Below are 27,023 nucleotides of genomic sequence, written 5' to 3' on the forward strand. Positions count from 1 at the left end.
TGGTTCTTGGATTCAAGCAACTGTGAACAAGCACCAGCTCTAGTCCAGCACAACCCTTGGAACTCGCTTGGTGGAAAACAGGGATATGACAGACAAAATAGCAAAGAAAAAAAGCAAAAAAGTTGACTAAGTCATCCCTACTGTCTTAAATTCCTGGATTCCGAAAAACCTGAACCTGAAAGCAAAACGTGACCTGATGGAATATCACCAGCTAGGAAACTTCAAAAAACACTGGTCATTTCCTGCTGTCTGGCGGGTTGTGAGGTGGGTTCATTGTAAAGGGAAGAGGAAGAACAAACACTTCAGGATAACTTGGTAATTTTTCTTTTGACCTGCAGGCAAAACTGAAGCAATCACTCACCGACACCTTTGCTAGTGACCTGGAGCTCAGGTTCAAGTCATTCAGTCTTTCAGAAATCATTCCAGTGTTTCCTTTTAAGACAAAACCAGACATGTGTGGGTGGAGGAGTGTGGTGGGAAGGGACTGTTTGTACCTGGGTGGTTTTGTCACTGAGGCCTCGAAGCAGCAGGGTGATAACGTGGACCGCAGCTCTTCTCACCTCTGCCTCTTTTTCTGTCTTGATCAGAGCCGTCAAACAGGAGCTCAGCTGCACACAGAAACAAATTAATCTTTACAAGTCATACATACTGTGATACAAACTCTGAGCATACATAGAGAGTCTAAATTCAAGTAAATATGACTACAAAACAAGAATAAAGTCAGAGATGATCTCTAGTCAAGGCATGAAACGAGATGTGGAACTGTGCTGTGTTTAACACGCTGCCTACTCTGCTGAGGTCAGTAACCATTTTAAACTGGATCGACTGACTTATTGATTGCACATCTAAATCAACATGGGTCCACAATCTCTTCAAACACACAAACACACATACAAAAACACACGGTCAGTGTAGAGAAGTAGAAGTGAACAAGTTCATGAATAAGCAGCCCTGTTACTCCAGCTGACAGTGTGGCTCATTCATTCTAGCGCCTCTGACCACTGCAGTAGCCGGGAACGTACACGTGTACATCTGGGCTTATTTTCTGCAAACTCAGATGCTGATCAGAGTGTTTGGAGGCAGGTATTTGTGTTTGTGCAGCACATACATATATTAGGAGTCACATGCACAAAAAAACACCAGGTGAGCATATGGTTTGTCCTTCTAATTCACACAGACTGCTCTTAGTACGTGTATTTATGCGTTGCATCAACAATATGCCTTCAGTAATGACCTGCCATCAGGGCTAGTGATGCCTTTTGAATAACTGTCTCCATCATGTTTAAAGTTGCTGTAAGAAAAAGCAGTTCTCTATTGTGACAAGACTATCTCACCACCCTCTCAGCCATGCACTGATTAGCCAGCCATGGTTATATAAGCCACATGCATGTGTGGCCTCTTTGATTCTTTGATTTCCACAGAGTCAAGCAGCATACAGGTGTAAAAGAAAAGCATTTAAATTGTGCAAAGTTTGGTGTGTGTGCAGTGTGTCTGACATCAGCATTGATCCACTTTGTGAGGAAGAGAGCTGGTCTGGTGGAAAGATGGTCTTGACACAATAGTGAAGAATGATTACATGTAACTCTGGTTCTCTGATTGGAGAGACTATCTCTCCAGCTAAGACGCCACTCAGAAACATGTTCCAATCAAAGTTAATTGAAGAGGCCATGCATGCATAAGGCTCGTATAACCATGCTTGCCATGTCTTAAAGAGTATCCATGTCAGCTGACCCCATGGTGTCAGTCCCCATACAAATTAAATATGCAAGATAGCCTTTCCACTCATAGAGGCTGGGTTACAATGTAACCATCCATTATGAGCATATAAACTTTGTGGAGAATAGGTTAGACTGAAATAATACCTCATTTTGAGAAAACTGACTAGCAAGTGGTAATGTGTTGTTTGTTAATGAGGCTCTAATGTGCTGGCTCTTATGTGGATGATAGAAGCCAGCTCCCATTTGATGGATGGTTTCCTTTGTTGTCACTTTTGTATTGTTTAATACATTGGTTCCTAACCTGGGGTCTGGGACCCCCTTGGAGGGGTGCCAGAGATTTCAGGGGGGGCACGAGGCTCTGTCTGCTTTGGGGCTGTCAAAATTAGATTCACCTGTACTAACTAAAATCATTACAAAACACTTATGAATAGTTCATGCAAACGTCTTTTGATAAGAAAACCTTTGTGCTGGGCTGTTGTATATAGATTTGAACAATGAAAACGTTTAAATTTGATGTTCATTTTTTACATCCATGTATAACCTTTTGTTTTGGGGGTTCCTGAGGGTCCTCAGCTCCTCTACGATACAAGTAAGGGGGGCTCATAGGAAAAAGGTTGGGAACCACTGGTTTAATAGACATAAAATATCAAAAAATTATCTGTGCAAAGGATACACAAGTCCAAGTGGTGTGTGAACCTGATGTGCATTCCTGTTTGCTTGCATTGTGTCACCATTATTTGTAAGATAAGGAAGAACTGTAACTTTGAGGTACTTTAATCTTATTTTTGTCTTGAAACTAATCACACACCAACAGGAGACCACAGTCCTTATTGAAAGTCCAGATAGGACTTTCTAAATGTTTCTACCCATGAATTTAGAAAAATGCACCTCGCTGTTGGCAAAAATAAAATGTGAAATATACAGTACTTTGTTTTTTTTTTTTTTAAGTTTATTTTTGGCCTTTTTGCCTTTATTAGATAGGACAGTGAATAGAGTCGGAAAAACAGGGAAGAGAGCGGGGAGAGACATGCAGGAAGTAGGGCCCCGGGCCGGATCCGAACCCGGGTCACCTGCTAACATGGCACGCGCCTTAACCACTCAACTACTGGTGCGGCAAATATACAGCACTTTGTATAACTTTTAGGCATGTTTGGGCAAAAACTGAGGTGGCAGTAAGGCAAAGAAGCTGCCTGAAGGCACCGTCAGGGGTTAAGGAGCATTAAAACAAAACAGGTCATACTCTGGATGTCCTTGCATATTTACCACGGACATGGGAAAATAATCTGGCAAGGTATCTTTATTTGATACCCACTGGTAGATTTGGTTAAACTCTCACTGCTGGTTCCAGAGTGCACATGCGCCCAAAGAAGAGTGACATATGGGCATATGTGGTGAGTTAGCATAGCCTGTGCTGGCAGGTAATAGGGTTTCAACGAGCCCCTGGTTGTGCTGTGGATGTTTCGGGGGACCCAAAATATAACAAACGGTGGTCTCCGAACGTAATTGGGGGGGGGGGGGCACTGTTGAACATGATGCTGGCAGCGACAGACATATGGACACGTGTCAAACCTGCTCTCCCCTCTCTATCAAGCCTCAGGTTGTAGCACATAGGTCCCTGTGATGAATCCATAGCACCCTACATGCCTAAAACCTATGTGCATGACTATTTTAAATAGAATGAAATGTGTCCAGCAACAAAAGAGAACTCTGATGGGGCATCTGAAATGAGCCTATACCTTCCTTAAATGTGGCACTTGAATTAAAATGGATTTTAAAACAGAAGATTTTTTTTAATGATTTTCATTTTTTAATCAACTGTAATAGAAATGAAGTGTTATGTAAAAATCAGCTTCATATTTTCTCTCAGCATCACTTAGTCCAGTCTCTTGTTTTTTTATACATCATTTTATTGAGATGATTGTTGGGGTTTTATGTCTCACCTCTTGTGCCAGTGTTCCCAGAGAATAATCCAGTCTCTGACAAAGCTCCCCCAGGTTGGACAGACTGCTGGCCCGCACACTTTGGTCTGGATCCCTAGTTCCCTGCAGGAAAACACCAACCAGAGGACGGCCAAGATGGGGTGCAAGGTCCCCTGGGAGAAAGAGAGAAAGGGGAGAATAACTCACTGACAAAATATATTATTATCAGTTGGAGCTAAAACTGTTGTCAGATTGGAAGTTTCTTTGATATTTGGCAACAAATAGTAGAAATATTTAAATCTTTGCTTTATTAGTTATGGGTAAAATGACTTTTGCCTTACGAAAAGGAGGCACAAGTAGGAGCAGGAAAAAGATCCCTAAACCCACTTAAGCCCTTCATATTGGCCCCCTCAAGTCAACAATGCACACAAAAAGACAGCAAGAAGCCAGCACTTTGTCAGGGTTGTCAAGAGTGAACCCCCACCTTTTCTGATGTTTCGCTCAGTCAGTCCCAAAACACCTCAGAGGGCTGAACAGTAATCTCCAGCGTCCCAGCTCTTTGATCCAAGTAAAAATATTTCTAACTTTTGGATGGACTGTGTTGGCATTTTGCACAAGACGTAACTGGTCCCTAGATGAGGAAACCCGATAGCTTTGATGAACCCTTGAATTTTCTCGATACACTACAACACTAAAAACTCAAATCTATGCCAGTTTATTTTTTCAACTTCTCATTATAGTATTATATTTTATTACACTAAATACCATTGTAAAAGTAGTGCTAAAATCTTGTTTCAAGACGTAAGTGTCTCTTAATTAATTAGTAAATCTGGTATCGAGAAACTCAACATGTACATTTTTCATTCCCTATTTGCATTTTTTCCACTTGTCACAAGCAATTTAGGCCAGGAGGGTCTGCTGGCATAGAGGCTTACACCAAAACCGCTTCTCAGGAACAGTAAACACCAGCAGGTCATACAGTGTCCCTAACTTTACCAGTTTACCTAACCACTCTGTCTTTGTGCTGTGGGAAGATGGTAGCAAACTTAGGAATCTGGAGACTCTGCACAGAAAAGCACCAGCCAGCAGGGAGTGAGAAATGAAGCCATCATCCGGCAAAACTCTGAGCTTCAGTAAGCACAAACACATGAAAAAAACAAACCCTCAAAGCCACAAAAGAAAGACACAAGGGGAGTAATGCAGAGAGAGAGTGAGGCAGCTACAGTGTGAATATACACCTTGACACAATACTATTACTGCTGTTTACAGGTAGTCAGATTCAGTAAAACAAGCTGTGAATGTGTAATGCTGTTACATAGACAGACATTCAAAGAACTAAGCTCACTGCTGACTTGAGCATCTCCTGCCAAACAACATGGAGGAGAGCCAGAGCCTCCATGGAGAGAAGACAAGCAGCTGACTAGAGAGTAGTAGTAAGACCTGTTAGAGCTCTGTGTATGTATTAGAGCTGGTGGTTATACTTCCCCGATCAAAAAACTCACCCACACAGTTGCTCACAGATCAAACTGATCTATTTGCTTGTCCAAGATTACAGTTATAATGTGCCAAAAACTTCTTCAGAGTCCCCTTGCTTCAGAACCCCAAACAGACGGAGTAAGATGCATATGCAAAAACACACACAGCTACACACCTGCACATTTTAACATACCACACACACAAAACACAGCTGGGAAGCCTGATGCAACACTTCCACGGATGCATCTAAACTTGCTGAGTTGCATTTAGCCTCTAGAGTGTATAAATAGAAAACAAAACTCTTTAAAGAGGACTATATTTGATTATGCAGCCTCTTTCTGTACATAGATAACATTAATCTTGACTTTGTAACAGTGATTGGTGCAGACAGTGTCTCTTTCCCACATGCTTAGGGTATTTTACATTTATCATTTTCCAATGATACTGTATATTATGTTTTCGAATTTGAGATCCTTAGCCACAAAGACTTCTGTTTGAGTTTTTTTAAATGACTGCACTTTCTTGCAGGAGACTCGTCAGAACAAGAAGAAGCTGAAGTCCAGGAAAGCACCAGGTGTATGCGGGATCCAGGCTGAGACACTCAAGGTGGGCTGTTAAACCTCCCACTTGTGGTTACACACACTCTCATCAGCTCTGTAGGGAGAACAGGCATCATCCCTAAGATGAGGGGCATTGTTGTCCCTGATATGGAAGGTCTTTCTCTCAGTGCAGAGCAAGGTCCTTGCACTGATATTGCTGAAAAGGATTTGTCATCTGCTGCTCCAACATCAAGGGCCCAGAGAGTCAGGCTTTACACTTGAAGAGGTCTATGGTGGACCCCATCCTGGAACTTTGGGCCCTCACTAAGTGCTTTCAGGAATTCATTAGAGGGTTGCTTGCAGCCTATGTAGACTCAGTGAGCAGGGATGCCCTCTGGAGGATTCTGGAGCTCAATGGGATCCCACATTCGCTCATCCAGTTGATGTCTGCCCAATAATCTGGCACAGAGAGTGCTTTGAAGTCTTGTGGCTGCATCTCTGACGTCTTCCCAGTTGATTCTGGGATGAGGCAGGGGTGTGTCTTAGCCTACACTCTTCAGTACCTGTATGGACTGGATAATAGGGCAGGTAACAGGAGCAGTGAACTGTTTTGCGATGTCCAGATCACTGATCTGGACATTGCTGACATTTCATTCCTTGTGGAGACTGTATGACTGTCCTTGTGGGGGCTCTTAACTTGCTGGGTGAGGAGGCTTAAGTGTTGGGAATGCACATCTCCTGGGCTAAAACAAAGATCCAGGCATGGATGCCTTAGCTGCTGCCATTGAGTCTGTGGCTGTAAATGGTGACAGTGTGGAAGTTGTGAAGCTGTTCACCTACCACAGACTTGGACTTGAGCATGGGGCGATGGGTTTGCTTGCAAAGACTGTTGGGCACTCCAGGTATCTGGACATGCAGATGAAAGTCAGAGTCTTTTGGTCCTTGTTCCTCCTGGACATACCGTACTCTTGTTAGGCCTTGACATTGACTGATGGCCAGAGGCATGAGATGGACTCCTTCGTCATAACTTCTCTCTGGCACATCTTTGGGTTATTGTTGGGAAGAACGTGTCTAATGCTGACGTGCTCAGGAAAGCAGAGATGGGAAGAGTCAGTTGCTGGATACATGAGCGACAGCTGCACTTCTAAAGGCACCTTGGCATGCTTTCCAAGGCCTGATCGAGCAAACCTCATAATGGATGCACAAGACCTGGTGAACAGGACTATACATCAAGGGTGGTTGGGTGGGACATGTAGGGGTAACCTGGGAAGATACCTTGAGACACGGGGCACGGGCCTGGTGTAGGCCTGGACGTTGGCCATCAGGAGGCCAGAGCAGGACAGGACCAAGGTTGATGGGGCGAAGTGCCAAACCGGCATATGTTTTGTACTTGACCTGATTTAACAACCATTCTAATATGCGGCTGTTTAGTGAACACTCCAACACTTCAATCAAACACATCTGTCAAAAGAGGAGGTTCACTGCTTGGTGCAACTTTAACACTCTTATTTTTTTCCCCTACTATAGTAATTAACTATGTTTATATTTTATTGGAAGACAAGCTAAAGAAAGAGTCAATAAAAGATAAGTAGTGGCAATTAGATTTAATTTTTTTCAATTCTATCCTTATCCAGACCAGCAAATGACTTCAATCAACCTGGGTTTCTGTTTTAAGTACATATTCTGTCTGCTGATTTTCACTATATAAGCTCCAAGAAATTTGTATGAAAATTTCTGCAAGTGCAAAAAAATCAGCAACTGGGAGCAAACCAGAGCAGAGCCAAACATTCATTTATTCAACATTTACTCAACTGGCCTGGTCAATTAAGAAAACCTTCTTGTTTACAAATGACAGCCTGGCAAGAGGCAAATCTTGGCCACTGGGGGTATTAAAGACAAACACAGAGGCTCTCTGGGTGTCTGTGCAGCAAACTGAAGGTCTATCCAATTTCTGAACAAGGATATAAACCCCCTGATTGTCCGAGGAAAGTGGTACGATGGCAATCTGGCAGATAAAAGCAAAGCGAGGGAAAAACAAAACAGGGAGAGAGTCTGAGACACAGGGCCTCTTCTGAACAGAGATCTGCATGAAAGACAAGCCTTCACTGTGATTTTATGTGCTATAAGAACTGTCCACTACTGATCTAAATACATGTAAACAAATATGGACACATGAATGAACAAACAACTCATCTGTCCTTCAATTTTAACTGATAAAAGAAAGTGAAATGACTGCTCTTTTGACCAGAAGAGAGCCAGCTTTTCAAACCATTTGGCAAACTGCGTGTCTCAAATGTCAGCCTCAGTTCAGAGGTGATACAGGTTGGTTTTATTTTGTTTTTTGGATTTGGACAAAGGGTTGTTTAAGTTTAAATTTCTCAACAGTGTGATGGTGTGGCAGGTAAGAAAATTACTAACACCACCGGTTCAGTCACAATATTTACAAGTCCCATTGTACCCAAAGGACAGTGGAAAAATGCTCACCCATCGCCCTGCTTGCTCTCATCAGGACTTCTCCCACTTTGAGGCGAGTCTCCAGGGAGTGGTCCTTTTTGGATGTGGGGAGAGAGGGACCATGCTGGAAGTCTTTAAAGAGTCTCTCCAAGATCCTCTCAGGGTATGAATCAGCCAAGACAAACAGACCTAAAACAGTTTATACTGAGTCAATCTGCTTTTATGAGTTACTCTTTAATATCAACAGTGGATTAGAGGACCTTAGATAGATCAATACAAACAATGAATATTTCATTTCTTACCTTGGATGGCTGACAGGTAAACAAATGAGTCTTCATGCTCCAAGTTTTCTAAGTACAGCTGAGGAAGACAGAAATAAATATAGTTATGAATCTTTAAGATTTCTAACCACATAGACAAGTGTAGCTCTACTTACATCCGTAACTGGGAATATTTTGTATGAAAAACATTAAAAAAGTACCAATACAGACACTGCCAATACAATGACGGTGGATCAATACTGGCAGAGAAGTGAATACATCAAAAGCAATGAAACTACTATCAAAGGGAATAATCTAAACACCACACCCTGATATTATAAAGGAGCCTTTAAGATGAAGGTTCAGTGGGTGAGGGGAAACAGATACATGGAAAAGCAGGAGATCCTTGGAGAAGATGAGTGGAAGTGCTGAAAAGATGAAAAGTGACCTGATTTCACCCCAACCTTCAAAAAAAAAAAAAAAAAAAAAAATCAATAAAGGGGGTTTTTCCTTAAAAGTAGGGTGCATGTCTAAGTTGCACACCGTAGGGATGCTGATCACAGAGAATACTTAATGAGTCGATATCCTTCTCTCACCCATACCATCCTAACAAGTCCCCAGGGTGCCCCACCCTAGCTGCCAAATGTTTCATCTATTATACATGTAAACCCAGACTGGTCTCAGAGGTTAATACCACTACAGACATGTTCCTGACCTCACTTTGTCTTGTTAGTGATCCTGTCTTTCACAGGTGTGCAGGGTATTCTCTTACAGGCAAGGTTTCCCTGACTATTTCCTGTTTGTCCACTATGAAATGTGACTGAAATGTTGAAATGAAACAAACAAAACAAAGGTGAAGTTTTATTTTACTGGTATGATTTTTGCTGATAGTCTGGTTTGCTTTATAGGTCATACAGATGCAACAAAATTAACTATAGTCTGCTCTACAAGCAGCTAAAAGACTTGTAGCAGTAAGGGAAACATTTTGCAACCATTCCATACAAGTTATAACATTTAAAAGAGAATGATTGACTTGTTTGCAAATTTTGAAAAGCCGCTTGACCTGTAGGTGCATCTCAAAAATTCATGAAAAAGTTAATTTTTTTTCTTGTGATTTAATTGAAGGAGTAATCCATCTCATACAAAGTGAAAGACTTTATAGTTTTTAATCTCAGTGATTACAGCTTACAACACATGAAAATAAAAAATTCACTATCTAAAAATGTTAGAATATTTTGGAAAAGTCAAATTTGCAAAGGTTTCCTGAACCTTCATTCTCTCACTCTGGTTCAGTACACACAACTGTTCTCAGAGGCTGTACCAAAGAATATTCATGGAAAGCTGACTGGAAGAGAGAAGTGTGTTGCGCACAAGCAACAGGGGTGAGCTCAGCCTCCAGAGGATTGTCAAACAAAGCAGATTCAAGAACTTATGGGAGCTTCACAAGGAGTGGACTGAGGCTGGAGATAGTGTATTAAGAGCCAACACACAGCGCGTCCAGGAAATGGACTACAAAAGTGTTCTGAGCAATCACTTAGAACCAAGTCAAGAAGTTGAAAGGTGTGCCAGGAAGGTAAAAATGTTACCAGAACATCTCCAACTGCGACTGACTTAAAGTTAAAACAAGAACTAAACATAAAGTTAATCAATGACACCCACCGTGAGAACTTTCTCCTGGTTCTGGATAGCCTCTGGGATTTTATTTTGCACCATCTGTGTCAAGACTCTCAGGGCGAACGCTCTTGTGGGAACATCAGGGTCACACGCCTCTAACATGCATTCAGAGAAGGTTTTGGTCGGGGGCTGTGGTTCACTGGTGGAAGAAGTCTTCCCTTGACTTCCTTTTGCTGCTGTAGACCCTACGGGTGACAGTGGAGGTCTTATTTGGGTGCTGCTTTGTGATTTACGGTCTGTGGGAGAGGATGTAGGTCTAGTCTCTGAGCTCTTTGCTTCAGGTGTGATCTTTTGCTTTTTCCTACAAGGAGCACTGTTTTTCTTTGCTGTTGTTTCAGGGTTTCTGGAGGGTTGAGCAGCAGTGGTGAGGTTTTCTGGCCTGTAGGCTCCATGTGTGGCAATGACAGTTCTGAGGTTGGATGCCAGCTCCTGGATGAAGACTTCTGGATGCTTCTGAGAGAGAGTCTCGAGTGGCGAGAGCAGCCTGGACATGGAGCAGTAATCCTCTGCACTCAGCTGGACCACCAAAACAGGGGAGAGGGAGAGAATAACTGAATTAGTGGAAGATGTGCTGGGCAACTTCTTAAATACACTTCTTATGTTTTCTGAAGTTAATAAAATACACTTTTGTATAAATGGAGATTAGCTTAAAACCATTCATCAGACAGCAGTGTCCTTTTGCACGGAAAGCACCCTACAAATTATGAGCAATGGAGGTTTTGAATGAAGAAAATGTTTTAGCAATCATTACTGCTACACTGGAATCATCTGGGATTTTTTGTTTATTTGTCTTTTGTTTTTGTTTTGTACTTTGGTTGGGTTTAGGTGTATGAGCAATCTTTGTATACTTGTGCAATTTGTTCTGTAAAAGTGTGTTAGATATAGTTTTGACACAAACAAATAAACAAAAATAACTTCTGGCCAACAGTTTCCTATCACACTGAAAATACATTTCAAGCCAAGAGATTAAACATGTTATGATATGTTTATGATACCTGAGGTCCTGACAGCAGAGTGGCCACCAAGCCAATCCCCATGCTCAGAGTCTCACTCTCCACTGGATTATCAAGACCTGAACCAGGGGTGTGATCTAGACCCACACAGGCTCTCTGAAGCAGAGACACAAGGAAGTTCACAACCTGGAGACAGATAAACATGGAACGACCAAAGAGAAAGAGAGTGGCAATTTAGTGTAAAGTCTAAAACAGTATAAAAGACAAAAACTCCATTCAAAATAAGTTTCATTTAAAAACAGGATACAATGATTTTCAAAATCTGATAAACTTACATGTTATTCAACCTAACACGCCAGACAGAGTGTTTTATAGATCCACTGCAGGGATATATTTCACATTCATCTGGGAAAGCTCTAAAAGAAACTAATTTGCAGGGTCTCTGCAGGTTTCAACAAGTCAAGTTTAAGACATTTTAAGACTTTTTAAAGACGATAATAAATACAATTTAAGACCCATTTCACATCCACACTGGCAAAGAAAGTAAAAAAGACATGAAGAAAAATCAGAGGCCTAGAATAACTTGCAAAGTATATGTAGAGCCCTATGAAATTTGTTTTATTTTTTGCTAAATTGTTTTTTTCCATTTTAATGTTTTTTGGAATTCTGTTTTTTTAACCTTTCCACTAATTTTACCAAAAAAAAGAGTGTCTTCTTTATGTAAATGAATTAAATGTTCACTAATTAAATAGAAATAACCTTAAATTTATTGAATAAGGGCTACAGTTGGCCCAGTAGATGTTGTTTGGATAACCCTGATACAAAATAATTATAACCAGTGTAACAGTCTGATATTTCCAACATTTTTAGACACATCCACGTGTATAATCACATCCTAACTGATGTTTATAATGCAAATGAAGAAATCCTTCTGTTCTCTCAAACAGAGTGATAGTAACTTAATAAGGTCACATTAAAGTTAAATGGTTAATAGTACACCTGTTACCAAAACTTTTCTTTACTCTCACAGTCTGTAACAGTGCATGCAGTTTGATGCTGCATTGTTCTACTCCTGACTGTAACCGTTCTCTCCTCATCTCTCTCCATCCTCGCTGTCTGTCCGTCTGCCTCATATCAGACCACTACGTCAATCCAGACACGTGTTGGCTCGTTAGGCAAACAAAGGGAACTACAATATCTATGAGATAAAGTATTAAGCTAACTGTTACTCGAATTTAACATCATTTAGACTTAAAAATCTTGAGTCCGTCCGACTTGATTTTGAGCCTCCGAAGGGTGAGCGGTGTGCCTCGCGTGAGGTGAGGCACACAGCTCAGGTGGTGTGGTGAGGAAAAATAACCCAAACCACGGTTGAGTTTTCTTGAAAGTGCAACATTAAGTCCCACGGTACTGGCCTATATGGGGCTATGTGATGTTTGCCGGTGTTTCGTACAGCCGCTCTGACATGCTGTTATTGTTTAGGAGGGGGCAGGGTGAGTGAGGGACAAGTTGTGCCCCGCTTTAGTGTTCCTCCGGGGACATATTCCTCAGCATTTCAGTCAAACTCATTCAATTTCTGTGAATCCGCGTTAAATTGTAAATTCCGTTTTTATTGGCCAATTCCACAATTCTGTTATAATAATACATTAATAATACATTTTTAAGACCTTTAAATATCGTATTCAAGACATTTTATGAGATTTTAAGAGAATTTTAGACATTAGAAGGCCCTAAATTCAAATTATTGGATTTTAGACATTTTAAGACCTTTTAAGACCCCGTGGATACCCTGTATTTGGGAAGGACAGGACTTTAAAAAAAATGATCTGAAGGTGATTGGAGGAACGTTCTGTCACATTCATGGGCCAACCAGAGTGACAAGACAAAATGAGGTCCTGCATAAACATCCTCTCTGCAAAGAAAAGATTTCTGTGCTCTTGTTTTAAAAATAAATATGGTCCGGTTAAGATTAAAATGCTGCTTTCCAACAGCTACATCCAAGTTAATAGCTACTGCAGCAGCAGCCACTAGATATACCAGCAAGCTCCACCTGTAGCGATCGCAATGCTACCATACTGAAGCAGACTGGGAGAAGAGCGAAAACATCTTTTCTGTCATGAAAAGCTTTCAGTGCTGCTTTCTGCCCTTGTTTTAATGAAGAAATGTTGTCTGTTTCTGACCAAATGGCCGCTGTGGCTATGTCTGAGCTAGTCACCCCACTAGCAACCTTTGTACACAACCACTCACAGTACACCTAACATTTTCCCTCATTATGATCACAAACTCATACCAAAGCAGGTTGGCAGAAGAGTGAAAACAAAAAAAGACAAAAAAAAGCTCCTGTCTAAACCCTTTGGGCCTGGTTAGAAAGTGGCAGGACCAATCAGTGACCTTTAGTCCTCTGGACTAAAGAGGAGAGGAACCAATCACCTTGTTATCAGTGCACAGTTCAAAAGCCTGCATCTGATGGTACAGGATTGCATCAGTGCCCATGGCATGGGCAGCCTACACATCTGGAAATCCACTATCAATGCTGAAAATAATTGCCTCTATTCAGACGTCTGTTTAAGGGAAGTCTTTGCCTATTTCAGCAAGACAATGCAAAACCACATACTGTACCCATCACAACAGCATGGCTTTGCAGTAGAAGAGCCAGGGTGCTGAACTGGCCCGCCAGCAGACCTTTTACCAAAAGAAAACATTTGGCACATCATAAAACAAAAAATCCAGCAAAGAAGACCCATGACGGTTGAGCAGCTAGAATCCTTCATCAGACAAGAATGGGACAAATTCCTCTTCCCAAACTCTAATAACTGGTCCCCTCACTTGCCAGACATTTATAGACTGTTTTAAGAGAAGAGGGGATGCTACACAATTGTAAGCATGGCCCTGTCCCGCCCTTTCTTTAGATGTGTAGCTGCCATTAAATTCAAAATGAGCTAACATTTTTCATGAAATAGTAAAATCTCTCAGTTTTAATGTCTGATATGTTGTTTATGTTCTGTTGTGAATAAAAATGGGTTTATCAGCTTTGAAAAATTATTGCATTGTGTTATTTATTTATGTTTGCACAATAAAAAAGAAACTGCAATTGAGTGTACAGCTTTCACAAGGAAAGTACATATTTGTGCAGGTGAGGTAAGGAAACCTGATGACCATGTAAAGTGGTCATCATCACTAGCCAATAGTGATAAGCGTAGATATTAAAACAAACATGGAAAAAAAGAGAGAAAAAAAAGCAAGTAAATATTTACATTTTACACAGCGCCCCAACTTTTTGGGGATTGGGGCTGAATAGTTAAATGTAATATGATGATTTTATGATTGTACTCAGAGAACATTCAGCCTTTAAAGAAGTTACATCGTCTAAAAATAGGACATTACTGAGTTAGTCAGGCTGCTTTATCAGAGACGATTCTTAAGCTGTGAGGGAATATTTATCGTCTGTGCAGCAGCTGCCAGCCAGTCAGACAACTTCCCCCGCACCCCCTTCATGGCACCGACCAGAACAGAGGCAAATAGGCTATTTTTGTGTGTCAGCATGACTCACTGTGGCCTGATTCCATTATAAAAACTCCCGTAGGAACAAAGACTAGTTTTAAAATATGCTGGAAAAGAAAGATACAGCCCCAGGAGGATGAGCTAACACCTGAGAGATGTTGAGAGGGGATGTTTCAGAGAAGTCAAGACACCTTTCAAAGAAGTTTGCACATAAAAGTGAAACAAAGCTTCATAACACGTCATTTATAATCACACTGACTACATATCATTGATATAGGACATACAGTCTGTCAGAGGGCAGATGTATTGTGCAGGGAGCAGTTTTATGCAGGCAAGCGACTCCTTTAAGTGTATTTTTAGGTGTCTGCCTCTGCCGCACTCAATAAGTATCACCTAAGAAAAAATTCACCTTCCTAAATGTGGGCCTGCTTTTTTTTTGTATATTTGAATTCCTCAGGACTAACCAGTAGAAAAAAGTTGTGCAAGTTGCTCAAAGTAGATTTCTTTAGTTGACTTTTTGACAGGCTGCAATGGCTGCAATGTAATCTTTCGGAGCAACTGCTTCCTACTGGAGCACTTCCATAAAAATCACTTCTTGCACAAATATTGTCAGAAGAGAGAAAGGGTAATGGCTGAAATGCACAGCTTATGGCTTCAGAGTAGAAGTACACAAATTAATTGTTGATATTAAGGACGTTAGAATCACTTTTCTAAACCATCTCTGCTCACCTGAGTGTTTTTTCTAAGCAGCACAGTATGCTGTAGAGACTCAACCATCATAGCTAACACCTGCAGCAAAGCCAGTCTCTGTTCTCGTCTCTCAGCCCGACCCAGCAGCTGCTGCTCCACCTCTAAGAGTGTCATGGCCGACACGTCCAACTCCTCTTCATCCTTGTGCTCTTCATCCTCTGCAGCTGCCCAGCTGGTCAGCTCCTGCAAGAGAAGCAAGGAAATGATGGAGAGATGGTAACACTCAAATCACAAAAATCTCCACCACTGCAAAGACATTTATGTTACATTGATTGTAGTGCTGTCCAAATGTTCAATAAATACCAATCAGTTTATCACAGAAAAACTAAAACAATTCTAAAATGTGTGCAGATTAAAGGCACTCTGACACCATCACACAACCATCCACATCCACACATCTTTCGATGTGCAACAGCAAAAAAATTATACTCCTGTGGCCCATAAAAAGATTGAAAAGTGTTGTAAAATACACATTTTTTCCAACTTGTTTTATTACTACTATCGTTAAACCTACCTGTAATGCAATCCATATTTTTACCTCTGCCAAGGAGGTTATGTGATGGGGTGCGTTTGTTCGTTTGTTTCTTTGTTTGTTAGCAACATAACTCAAAAAGTTGTGGACGGATTTTGATGAAATTTTCAGGAAATGCCAGAAATGGCATAAGGAAGAACTGATAAGATTTTGGGAGTGATCCGGATCACCGTCTGGATCCAGGATTTTTTTTTTAAGGATTCTGTACTATTGGGAGATAGGGCTTATGGTGGAGCTCTGCGCTGTTACCACTTTACACCAGGAGATGGCAGACATGAGTAACTTCAATCCCAGCATCATTTTGGCTGTGTTTCCATTCAAAGTTTTCGAGTTTATAGAGTTTGAAAGACGTACGCCCGGTCAAGGAGATGAGTCAGAGCATAACAGCGAGAAAGACAGCGAATTGTAGCAAGAATACTCACAATGCTGAGAGGAATAGAGGAATATTCACCCTCTGCCATGACTTCCAGTTGTCCAGTGAGACATGACTGAGACTGTCAGTGCATCTGGTGGCACCGGCAGGAAATGCTTCCGCCATGACAGTCCACCCTTAGCAAAGCCAATGCTTTGCCTCACTGTGTTTCCACCCCACCAGGAAGGGAGTAATCGGCGAACGCCGTGGTGGTGGGCACATGGGAACGGATCCAGAAATTTTTTAAAGAATTCTTCACTATTGGGAGATAGGGCTAATGGCAGAGGTCTGTGCTCTGATCGCTTTTCTAGTTAATATATAAGATTAATTGCAATTTTTAGAAAATGTATGTACTTAATAACATGCATTTTTTTAAATCACTTTATCGCACTTATTTAATGTATGTTGGATCCTATGCATTTACATTTTTGGGATATTTGCACTCCATACTAGGGCTGAGCTCCATATTTTAATATTTTATCTGTAAATAAATAATAAATGGTTGTCACAATAACAGAGCTATACTCCTAGACATAATTATAGTGAAAAATCAAACAATTTTGAAACCTATCTGATATCACTGCTGAAAACTTGGGAGTTGCCAGTTCCACAAAGTAGTCCAAACATTGCCAATGTATTTGACACTAACCATCTAATACTGTTAGTGGGTTTCACTGATATGATATTTTCGTAAGCTCTTAGCATGGCATCTATTTTCTTTTTGAATCAACCTCAACATAAACTGTACAAATGTATATGGTCTTGCATATTTCTTGTTTGAAAATATATCAGTTTGTCTTAAAAATTTCCAAATTGCACAGCCCTACTCCTTACCTGTAGCAGGGCCAGGAAAAAGTCTCCAGGAAGGTCGGAGTCTTTGAGTTCAGCCAACAGCTGCATCAAACACTCCAGCCTCCACTGCTCTCCTGACAGTTTCTCATACAGAGCATCATCTTCGTCACTGGAAGAGCACAGATAAGACCACAAGAAAACACTGTGCATCATGTTATGTCAAAGGTATCATCTCTTCACATCAGAAAATATAGTTAAAGTTACAATCTTTTACTACATTAACAGAATTGAGTATGTCAGTCACCTGCAGCCCTCTCTGGAGCAGAGTTTCACTCCCCCATCACTGCCCGGGCTGAAGCTGAAGCTTGCTGCTATCTCGTTCTTCTTCTCTACCTGGAGACCGGAGAGCTGCCTCAGAGCGGGTAGAGCCACAGACGGATCAGTGTGACTCAGGAACCACAGCAAAATCTCCTGACAGGTGGCACTGCAGAACAGGAAGAACACAAGTTTAGCTCATTGTCGGAGTCCTACCTTGGATCTGAATGACTAGGGTTCGTGTAAACTTTACATTTCTGTGGTCTGTTTTTAAACAGGTTTCCTGTGAGGCCTTTTGTTTTAGTTTTGGTTTAAAAATAGTCTTTAAGAATAAAGACCTGAAGACTCAGCCAATATAGGTAATCGTATTCCAGTTTTTCTATTATTTCTGTTTTTTAGTCAGTTTTGTTTCCTAGTAAAATGTAGTTAAACATTTTAAAGACTGTGTTGTTTTTGACTGATTAAAGGTAGAAAAAGTAGGAATTTTTAAAATAATAATGTGTATACATTAGCCCAAAATAGTCCTTTAAATCTTCACTTATGATTCACTGGAAGTGCTGCACACTCTCTGATTAGGGCCCGAGCACCAACGGTGCAAAGGACCCCATTGAGATTCTTAGGATTAATAACCTTTCCAGGGGAAAACAGAAGCTATAAATGGGTTTAATTGGTGGGTGTCACTAAATGGCTCAGTGGCATGCCCTACAATACTTTAAAAAATCAGCCCCTGGACCATATTTAACTTAGGATTTTGCAATTTGGTATACATCTGTGTCATGTCAGGATCTACAAAAAGCCTCAAGGACCCACATCGTCAAATAGACAGGAAGTCTGGGTTCTGGGTTAAAAAAATGGGACACGCTTTCATGTAAAGCTCACAGGCTTCTAACTAAGCTGTTGCCATTGCAGAGCATTATTCACCATGTAAGAGGAAGTAGTTCTTTAGGGGCTTAAGACACCTGTGCTGCAATGCATCGATGGGCGTGGCAAAATGGTTTACAGGCGCTCCTACAAAACTTTTAAAGTCAGCCCCTGCAGCATGTTCAATTTAGGATTATGAAATTATGTATCAAATGCCAGGACCTTCAAAAATGCCTCTTGGACCCATATTGCAAAATCAGCATCTTGAAATTTTACATTTTTTAAGCAACAAAACTAGTTAAATTTGGACATTTTCAGGCCTCATTCTAGGATTTAAAACTCTCAATGAATGAATCAAAACTAGTGAAATATTCTTCGCAGGGATAAAAAAAAAAAACACTGTATTATTATTAAATTGTATAAGTTTGCCCCATAAACATAACTCAATGGCTCTGTCAGCTTGTAAAGGTTTGTTGTGAAAACTGTCCCGGTCCTTCCTTTTGTGATTCCAGACTAACATTAAATATCTATCAGAGTTAGTTAGTTGGTTACTCTGGTATTGACTGTGTGTGGTCTCGCCTCATGTTTTGTGTAAAAGACTTGACAGTTCAGAGCTGGCAAACCTTTCTGTGTCCGATTGGTGCTAGTGCTGCAGCCCATTCTGCAGCATTGCCAGGACTTTGACATGCTACAAACCCTTACATGCACAAAGGTGCTAGAGCTTGTTCAGTGCAGCTTGTAGCCCTAGTTATATCTTACTTTGCTGACAAAAAAAAAACACATATAAAAACATTACCGCAGGTGTGAGATGTTCTGCTTGGTGAAACAGAAGAGCGTGAAGATCACAGGAAGAACTTCTTTCAAGGATTTTTGGAGAGAAGCTAATGGACTGTTTCCAACCACCCAGATCTGATAGAAACAAGAGATACAAGGGATGCGGGGTAAATTCTCTTCAGATTACTCACTTTTGGAGTAAAAACTACTGTATAAACTTATTTTATTCCTATTAACTTAAGTCTCATCAGTGTTGTTTAGGGGTGTTTTTAGTTGTTGTTTCATGACACTACTCACTTTATAGACATCCTCAACACATCGAGTCAGCTCCCACTCCTCCACAGCTGTCTGAGAACAACCATCATCTGGAAAACACCAATCATGCATTTGACTTATCATCAACCAAACATCAGTGAGGACAGCTGGAAAATTATGACAACTATAATAGCTTAAAAAACAAGAAATTTTATGTGAAAACTGGCTAATTTACTAATTTAAATAAACTGTAATCTCTCTACAGGAGAGAGCTGATTGTCTACACATGCAACCATCTTGTTTTTTAAACCAGGGACAAAAAGGCTGCTGTTTGACTTTTACCAACTATATTTAGAATCTCTTTAAAACATATGAACAAAACATTTATGTTACTGACCAGAGGCTGTAGTGCAGCGATGGAGCGGTGCGAGCAGAGGAGCGAGCAGGTATTCCTGAGCAAAACTGGGTTTCTCCTGCACCATAGAGAGCACCGCCCTGGTGGCCACGAGCTGGAACTGCTGGGCTGTTAGCTTGTCCTTTAAGTGCAACAGCTCCAGGATCTTGACAACAGCAGCAAAAACAAGCAAATAGATGTTACTGGTTCTAAAACAGACAAATCTGTTTCAACTAAGTCCAGTTGTCCTCAGATCAAGCCTTGAATCCTTTGGGAAAAAAACATGTGATCAAGCTAGTCTCAGAGGGTAAAGGCATTCCAACCTTGCTTCCAAATGAGCATGTTTGAAAGTTCAGATACCACTCCACCCCACAGTAGAAAAAGTAAAGTTCTGCCTTTACTTATATTTCCATGTAAGCTGTACAAAAAAATGTACTAAAAGTGTCTTCAGGTCAAAATGACCTGACAGTTGAAAGCCCGGCTCTCATGATCCAAATATGACAATATTGCCACCTTGTGAGTGTGGCTACTCAGAGGTTATAAAGGTGATGCAGATGACAGTACTCCAAATTTAGCTAGGCCCCAGGTGGGACAAGTAAGAGAGGAAGAGGTGTCAGTTCTGCCCACCAAAGGAGTGTAAAACACACACTGCTTGCTTCAGGTGTAAAGTATAACTGCAAAGGTTGTGCACTTGCATACTGCCCAGCATGAGCTGGTTAGCTGACTGAAATACATTGTTTGGTTTATATGTTCACATTTTTGTTTTGTATAATTTATTGTTCACTAGAAAAGTTATTTATTGGGATAAATAAAACAGCATTGAACTTAGTTTTTGTACTTTTCTGCTACTTTCTTAGGCTATAGAAATTCTATGTTGTACAATTAAAATTACTACAGTAAAAAATAATTAAAAACGAAAATAACTGACAGTGTTATAAAAGTGTGGTGTCTCCAGAATAAATGCCGTCTTTCTACCATGTAAAGAGAGAAAACACAATTTGTGTTGATTGATATGTTGTTTCTTCATGTAAAATAGATTTGGTGTTAAGAATTCAATTAAGCTGCTTTATTTTGGGGGTTTAGTAAAGGTGAGTCATTCTCTCAGCTGCGAGTTGACATTCGGGGATTATTGTGTGAATGTGACACACAATATAAATCTTGCTGTTTTAAGCTGAAATATGATATATGAATATATATCTCAGTATCTTTATCTATAAGGAAATAAAAAAGCCATTCTAAATCAAATCCTCATTGGAAAATGCCAAGTGTTTCACCTGCACTTTTATTAACAGCGAGCTGCACAATCTAAATATGTACATGAAAAATGACATAAAAATATCATTTATGAAATAAAATATAATAACATGAAATTAAAATTCACAAAGTGATCATTTTCTGTTTAGCCTAAACACTTTACAGTAGATGATATTGTGGTCAGTGGGCATTTTACTGTTCACTAAGCGTCATGTCTGGCATCTTTTATTCCCAAATTAATTAATTGTAATGTTACAGTCACTAATGGCCAAAGCAAAATCTGAAGGATCATATTATGTTACTTTAATACAAAATAAACTATAACAACACAGTCTCTTCCTGAATCTGGTTTGAAAACTTCTCAATAAATCTTTAACACTCAGAATACTTCTCATCCCCTGTCTGTGTGTGTTGAGCTGACCTGAGGGCAGACTTGTCTGTAGTAGCTGTCTGCTGAAGCAGACTGTTGAGGGCAGGTCACCAGGATCCGAGCCACACATTCACATTTCTTCCAGTCTGACTCGCCCCCTACAGGACACAAACGGTGTTACATGTTGGACATATTAACCTTAACTCAAAAACAACTAAAACCATTAAATGTAATACTCCTCCTTAAGCATGACAAAACAGATGTCATGGTTGTGCTGAAATTTCTAAGATACAATTATTGGGGGGGGGGGGGGTTACAGAAAAAAGGGCCATGTACTATTTGTGTTTGGAGATAACAAATCTCTGATGCGATACTCCTGTTAAAGGTTTTGAGGAAAAAACTTGACTTTGTTCTTTACTAATTCTCTTCAGTCTTTTCTACCTGCATCATCCCCCTCATTCACCTGTTCCTCCTCCCAGTACGGCTCTGACCACGGCCTGGACGCCGTTTGGCTGCATCAGGCGCTCAGAGAGCAGCTGACCACAGAGACGCCTCAGCCAGGCGGGAGCTGATCCCAGAGCTGTCCTGCTGCCTGAACCACTGGAAACCCCAACAGTAGGAGACTGGAGGAAGTGACATCACAAGTTTAAGAAAAAAGACACTACAAGAAAAAACTACACTATCAAAACTTGTCAGAAATCCAAACTTTAACTGAGGGACACAAAATTAACATTAAAAAAACCCAGATATTTAACACTCCTGATTCATGCTGTCCCTGGTGTGATCTCCCATCAAACATGGAAACACAGACCTGTTTGGGTCCACCTTGTAGGATCAGCAGCTCCTTGATTACAATTGGCTGGTAAACTTTTCCCAGAAGGCTTTTTAGTGTCTCCTTGCAAGTCTGACGTTCCTCAGCACTGAGATCCTGAAAAGTTGGCAATAAGACAGAGATGCATTTCACTTTTTTCTCCAAGCATTTCCACCATAATACTCTTAAAACTGCTTAACATGATATTATGAGAAAAACGTCTAAAAAGTAAAACATGCCATGTAACATTTTTAAAGGCACATACTGCCACCTACTGCATCAAAGTGTGTAGAGGATGATATTTGAATATCTGGGTAGTCTACAGCAGCTGTGGGAATCTTTGGTCCCCAAGAGGACAACATTCAAAGAATTTTCAATACCAGAGGGACAAATATTGCAAAATGTATGATCATTTCAGTCATGTAAAACTTTCAAAAGCATTTATCATTAGAAACATTTACAAAATCTAATAAAAATAATAATGCTTTATTCAGTTTTTCAACCTGAAATGGATGTGATTTTAGCTACATTTTAATGCAATAAGCAGAGTATTTAGACAAAAGATTTTTTTAATAACATCTAGGTTACTTCCAGTTATTTTTTTATGTATTCAGCATTTCCATGTTAGAGTTTTAAAGAAACAAATACAAGCAGCTAAATCTACCAATTCCTTGCAAAGAATGAAGCATACACTGGTATGCAAAGATTAAGCTAGAAATATTTCTATTTCTTTATTTTGCATGACACTGTATTTGCAACACAAATCAAACTTATCCATATTTTTTTAGGTTTTATTCATAAAACAATTTAGAGAAATTTGACTTACTGGATTAAGTAATAATTAGAGGGGCGGCATGTGGCCCTTGCGCTGCTAGTTGCCGACATGACCTACAATCTCATCAAATCGGGGGAGTACTTTTTTAAACTTGGGTATATGGTGTAGATTTAGCTCACTCAGTAGAGCAGGCAGAGGCTAAAGGCTTTAATGCATCAACCACAGGTTTGACATCCAACCCCTGTCCTTTGTTGTGTATGTATTCCACTCTATTGTCCCCCCATTTCCTGTCCCTCTTTGTCTGTAGCACTATTGAGTACTATTGAGTGCAAAAATGCTGGAGACACACTGATTGTAATAATCAGGGCTGATGTTTACAATGTTTAAATTACAATTAGGCTGGTGGCCTATATTGATGACGATGTTTGGTCCACCACTTCTTTTAGCTTAACCCTCCCAAAATGCCAACATTTTCTCCCATGTTTGGTCATGAAAACAGTTTTTCAGTTTTTCCAACAGGTTACCGCTTCTCTAAATCACTGAGTCATGACTCCATGGCTCCACCAGGTGGCTGTTTTTGAGTTACGTTAGCTGAAGTTAACTGGTCAAAGAGGAGGCTGATGGCAAGATAAGGAGAAGATGAAGAAAAGGAAGAGGAGGAAAAAAGGGAAGAATAATACAACAAAGCAGTGAGACCATGTGGGACAGAGGTGAAAAGAAGAGATGATGAGGCAAAACATACATAAAATTACAAGGAAGAAATACATTAATTTTGTGTGATGCATTCTTACAGTCATTTTATTTCCTAAGATGTTGTGATTTATCATTTTATGGTTGTTGTGGTATCACAACCATGGTATCATCATTATGATTAACCATGTATAACATATCCTATCATATTGTGGTCCTCCTTTTGATTCCTGTCCCTAACAGAGAGTTTTTTTTCTTATTATGATCTGGTGGGGAGGTGCCACTGCTTTTGATGGATAATGTAAGATCTTGCAAGTCCATGTGAATTTTCCAAAGTACTAATCCCTCAGGTTTAAGATGATTTTTCTCAGCATTACCTTCTCCTCCTCTGTGCCTCCCTCTGCCCTCTGTGGTTGATAGCCGAGTTGGCACAGTGCAGCCATCACATCCCCCAGATGTCGCGTGAACACCAGTGTGGCGAGAGAGGATAGCTCTGCCAGCTTTAAGAGCACCATTGTGGTGGTAAGAAGGCGCCGTTTTCTTCCTACAACTGTCCCTCTGCAGACGAGTTTTTCCACTGTGGCACCAAACGACGACCTGCAGCCTAAAGGCACACCCACTCCAGGAGCAAGGTAGGGACAGAGCCCCAAAGAAACCACAAACTGAAGAGCAGCTCCGAGGGACTTCTGCTGGCTCACACTGAGGACGTCAGGGGGGAGAGGAGGAGCCATCTCTGCTGTGCGTTGTTTTGCTGCAGAGGGAGGAGGCGTCTGCTTGAAAAGCTCAAGTTCAACAGAGATGTGTCGAGCTAAGGTGAGAAACAGGAGGAGACACTCCTGAACAAAGGCCCATACTGTGTCCTCAGTGTCAGTGGAGAACCAGTCTGCCTCTGCCATCACCTCCTCTCTCAGCCTTCTCACCTCCTGGAAGATGGTGTCATTGTTAAGCCGCTCCAGGAGGAGGTCTCTGTTGGCTTGTAGCACCTCCAGAAGAGCCTCTTGGTGGGAGGACTGAGCATTTGGCCTGGACCCATCTACAGGAAATAACACATAGGAAATTTTATTCATGCCTATTATATTTACCCTATCAGGATCCTCAATAAGCCAGCAGACAAGGTTTCGATGAGAAGTTGTTTCATACTGTAAACAGTTGAAAAAGAAATCACATAACAATTCATCCAGCACCAGCACAACACACTACAATCACACCAGGCTGCACTGAAGGAGAGATGGTAACCCTCGCCCTCTTGTGCTCCCTGACTATACTGGGAATAAAGGCAAAATAATGCAAGGAGTAGGACTTTTAAACTCTCTTACACAATCCTAATAAAATCTAAATATGTACCCATTTCTAAATGACATAAACATAAATACAAGTCCATGGCACCAAATATTGGGTAATTACTTGTTCTAAAATTAAAAAAATATATATACAAATTTCCTGCACAGTGTCGAACTTGCACAAAACATTGGCACATTTCAGTAAAAAAAATGCTGCCAATTTAAATACAACTCCCTCTCTTTCTCTAATAGCAGGTTTTGCTTAAAAGTATCACCAAAAAAACTGATATTTGGTACATTTCTACAACCATGTAGGGTTTAAAAAAGTATTCCAGGAAGGATTAGAGGGTTGATTTTCAACACAAAATTATGAAAGAAACTGATTTTAAAATGCAAAAATCAGATTACTTTAAATGTATATCCAGTCAAAAAGGAATCAAATTACCCTAAATAGTGACTTTTGAGAAGGACAAGAATTTGAGAGGGAAAAATCATCCCATAGGGGATGGGGGTATTCATAAGACTGGCATGACACCTGTCACTGATATGAAGGAGGCTTTATGAATGTTTATAAATGTTGTCATTAAGTATCATTTAGTCAATTATGTCACCTTTGATGCAAAGTTTGCATTTTATTTTATCCCTTTTTGCTTCTTTGTACAGTAAGGTGAGGCTGCAGCCAGCTGTCTTAGCCTTAGGGGAGAGTGGGGTAAGATACAGTTTTTACTTATGTGGCTCGCCAGGGCAAAAAAAAAAAAAAAAAAAAAAAGCTGTAGGGCAACCAGCCAGAGTGCAAGGCACACTAATAACTTCCACTCTTGATTGGAGATGCCCATTACTGACTGAATAACACTTAATGACAACTTTTCTAAACATTCATAAGCTTCCTTCACGTGAATGAAAGGTGTCCTATCATAAGTTAAGATTAAACAGGATACACCTTTATTTCTCAGTCATGTTTATGACAGCGTTATGTCAGTCGTATGCATGTCCCATTCAAATAAAGTATTGCCAAAAATTTTTGTTTTGGCTTGAAAGATATCTTTTCTGTGTGAGCATCAACAGAAGAACAAATATTATCTGTAACTGATGCAAAACGTGCTAAAGACAGAGCTGAGAGTATTGTAAACTATAAATCCACAATGCACTGTGTTTGGAAAACTGCAGGACGAAGCCATTCTGTAAATTAAGGGGTTTGTAATCAACTCCAAGCATGATATTTTCTGTCAAAAGAAAAAAAATTGTTGTAGCTTGAAAGGAAAATATTCAGGATCAATGTGTATTTGTCGTTGGTCCTTCAAAATAAAGAACAATAGATTTAAGTTTGGGTCTAAATGAAAATCAAATCATTTTAAAATGTAATCTACAAATGAATAAGAAAAAGGATGATAATACAGCCTTTTAATTTCCATGAAATTAACTAACTGACTCCAGGAACAAGTGACAGCGTTTTTTAGTATATTCAGACATTTACTTTCAGACGCATTTAAAAACTGAATATAAACCCTATAAACTCTATTTAAAATTGTTTTGCAAAATATAGGCTACTGTTTTCTACTCTTTAAAGCCGTTCATTTATTCAAATTATCTGAATTGATTACAGACTGTTTATGTTACGCAAAGGATTCTGTCTCCATTTTACTAATATTTTCTTCAATAAAACGTTTATATATAAAAGAGCACACTCTAAACACGCAGATAAAATGACAAACTATGTAATAACAATAAAGACGCACGCTATCGTGGAATAATGATCCAAATCCCTCTCATGTTTTTCTAAATCATCTTCTTTCATTTTATCAGACTTTCCACTTACCACCCAGAGGTTTGGTGAGGATATCAACCGCAGAGAGAATTACTGACGTCATGTCTTCATTATAGGTAAATAAAAAAGACGTCTTGATTTTATTCACAAATCTAGTTACTTCATAATTCGTTCACAATTCCTGTTGACATGCCATGAGTTTCTGTAACGTTGATGTTTTGCTGCGTCCATCTCAAAATGGCGCTGAAATTATACGTCATTGGGGGAGATGCCACGGGATTGGCTTAAGTCACTCTGAGGTACTATGGGAAATGTAGTCATTCAGACGGCAAGCAGAATTATTTTATTTTATTGTATTTATTTATTTATTTTTTAAGCCAGACGCGAATGTTTTTGATATTGATTTAAACACAGGAACAGCTTTTCTTTCTTGTGATGTGCCTGATTTATTTACGTAAATTTTACATAGAATTATTGTAGACAATAATCCGTCTTTGTC

General features: G+C 40.1%; 1 protein-coding gene across 1 annotated transcript in view; it reads right to left on the reverse strand.

Moving 5' to 3' along the window:
• The window catches only part of tango6 (transport and golgi organization 6 homolog (Drosophila)), a 31,957-nt gene extending 5,215 nt beyond the window's left edge, over positions 1-26,742 (reverse strand). The window contains exons 1-17 of the mRNA XM_041796164.1: positions 26,576-26,742; positions 23,857-24,512; positions 22,015-22,131; positions 21,667-21,826; positions 21,255-21,361; positions 19,583-19,745; positions 19,228-19,295; positions 18,953-19,065; positions 17,285-17,464; positions 17,023-17,149; positions 15,224-15,427; positions 11,036-11,179; positions 10,026-10,556; positions 8,409-8,466; positions 8,137-8,295; positions 3,659-3,810; positions 495-608 (exon numbers count right to left, since the gene is read on the reverse strand). Coding sequence (XP_041652098.1) covers positions 495-608; positions 3,659-3,810; positions 8,137-8,295; positions 8,409-8,466; positions 10,026-10,556; positions 11,036-11,179; positions 15,224-15,427; positions 17,023-17,149; positions 17,285-17,464; positions 18,953-19,065; positions 19,228-19,295; positions 19,583-19,745; positions 21,255-21,361; positions 21,667-21,826; positions 22,015-22,131; positions 23,857-24,512; positions 26,576-26,627 — 3,105 coding nt within the window. The 5' untranslated portion in view covers positions 26,628-26,742. The remainder of the gene's footprint in view (positions 1-494; positions 609-3,658; positions 3,811-8,136; positions 8,296-8,408; positions 8,467-10,025; positions 10,557-11,035; positions 11,180-15,223; positions 15,428-17,022; positions 17,150-17,284; positions 17,465-18,952; positions 19,066-19,227; positions 19,296-19,582; positions 19,746-21,254; positions 21,362-21,666; positions 21,827-22,014; positions 22,132-23,856; positions 24,513-26,575) is intronic.
• Between the last annotated feature and the right edge of the window lie 281 nt (positions 26,743-27,023).

The sequence above is a fragment of the Cheilinus undulatus genome, linkage group 9 (genome assembly GCF_018320785.1).
Source record: "Cheilinus undulatus linkage group 9, ASM1832078v1, whole genome shotgun sequence".
NCBI lineage: Eukaryota > Metazoa > Chordata > Actinopteri > Labriformes > Labridae > Cheilinus > Cheilinus undulatus.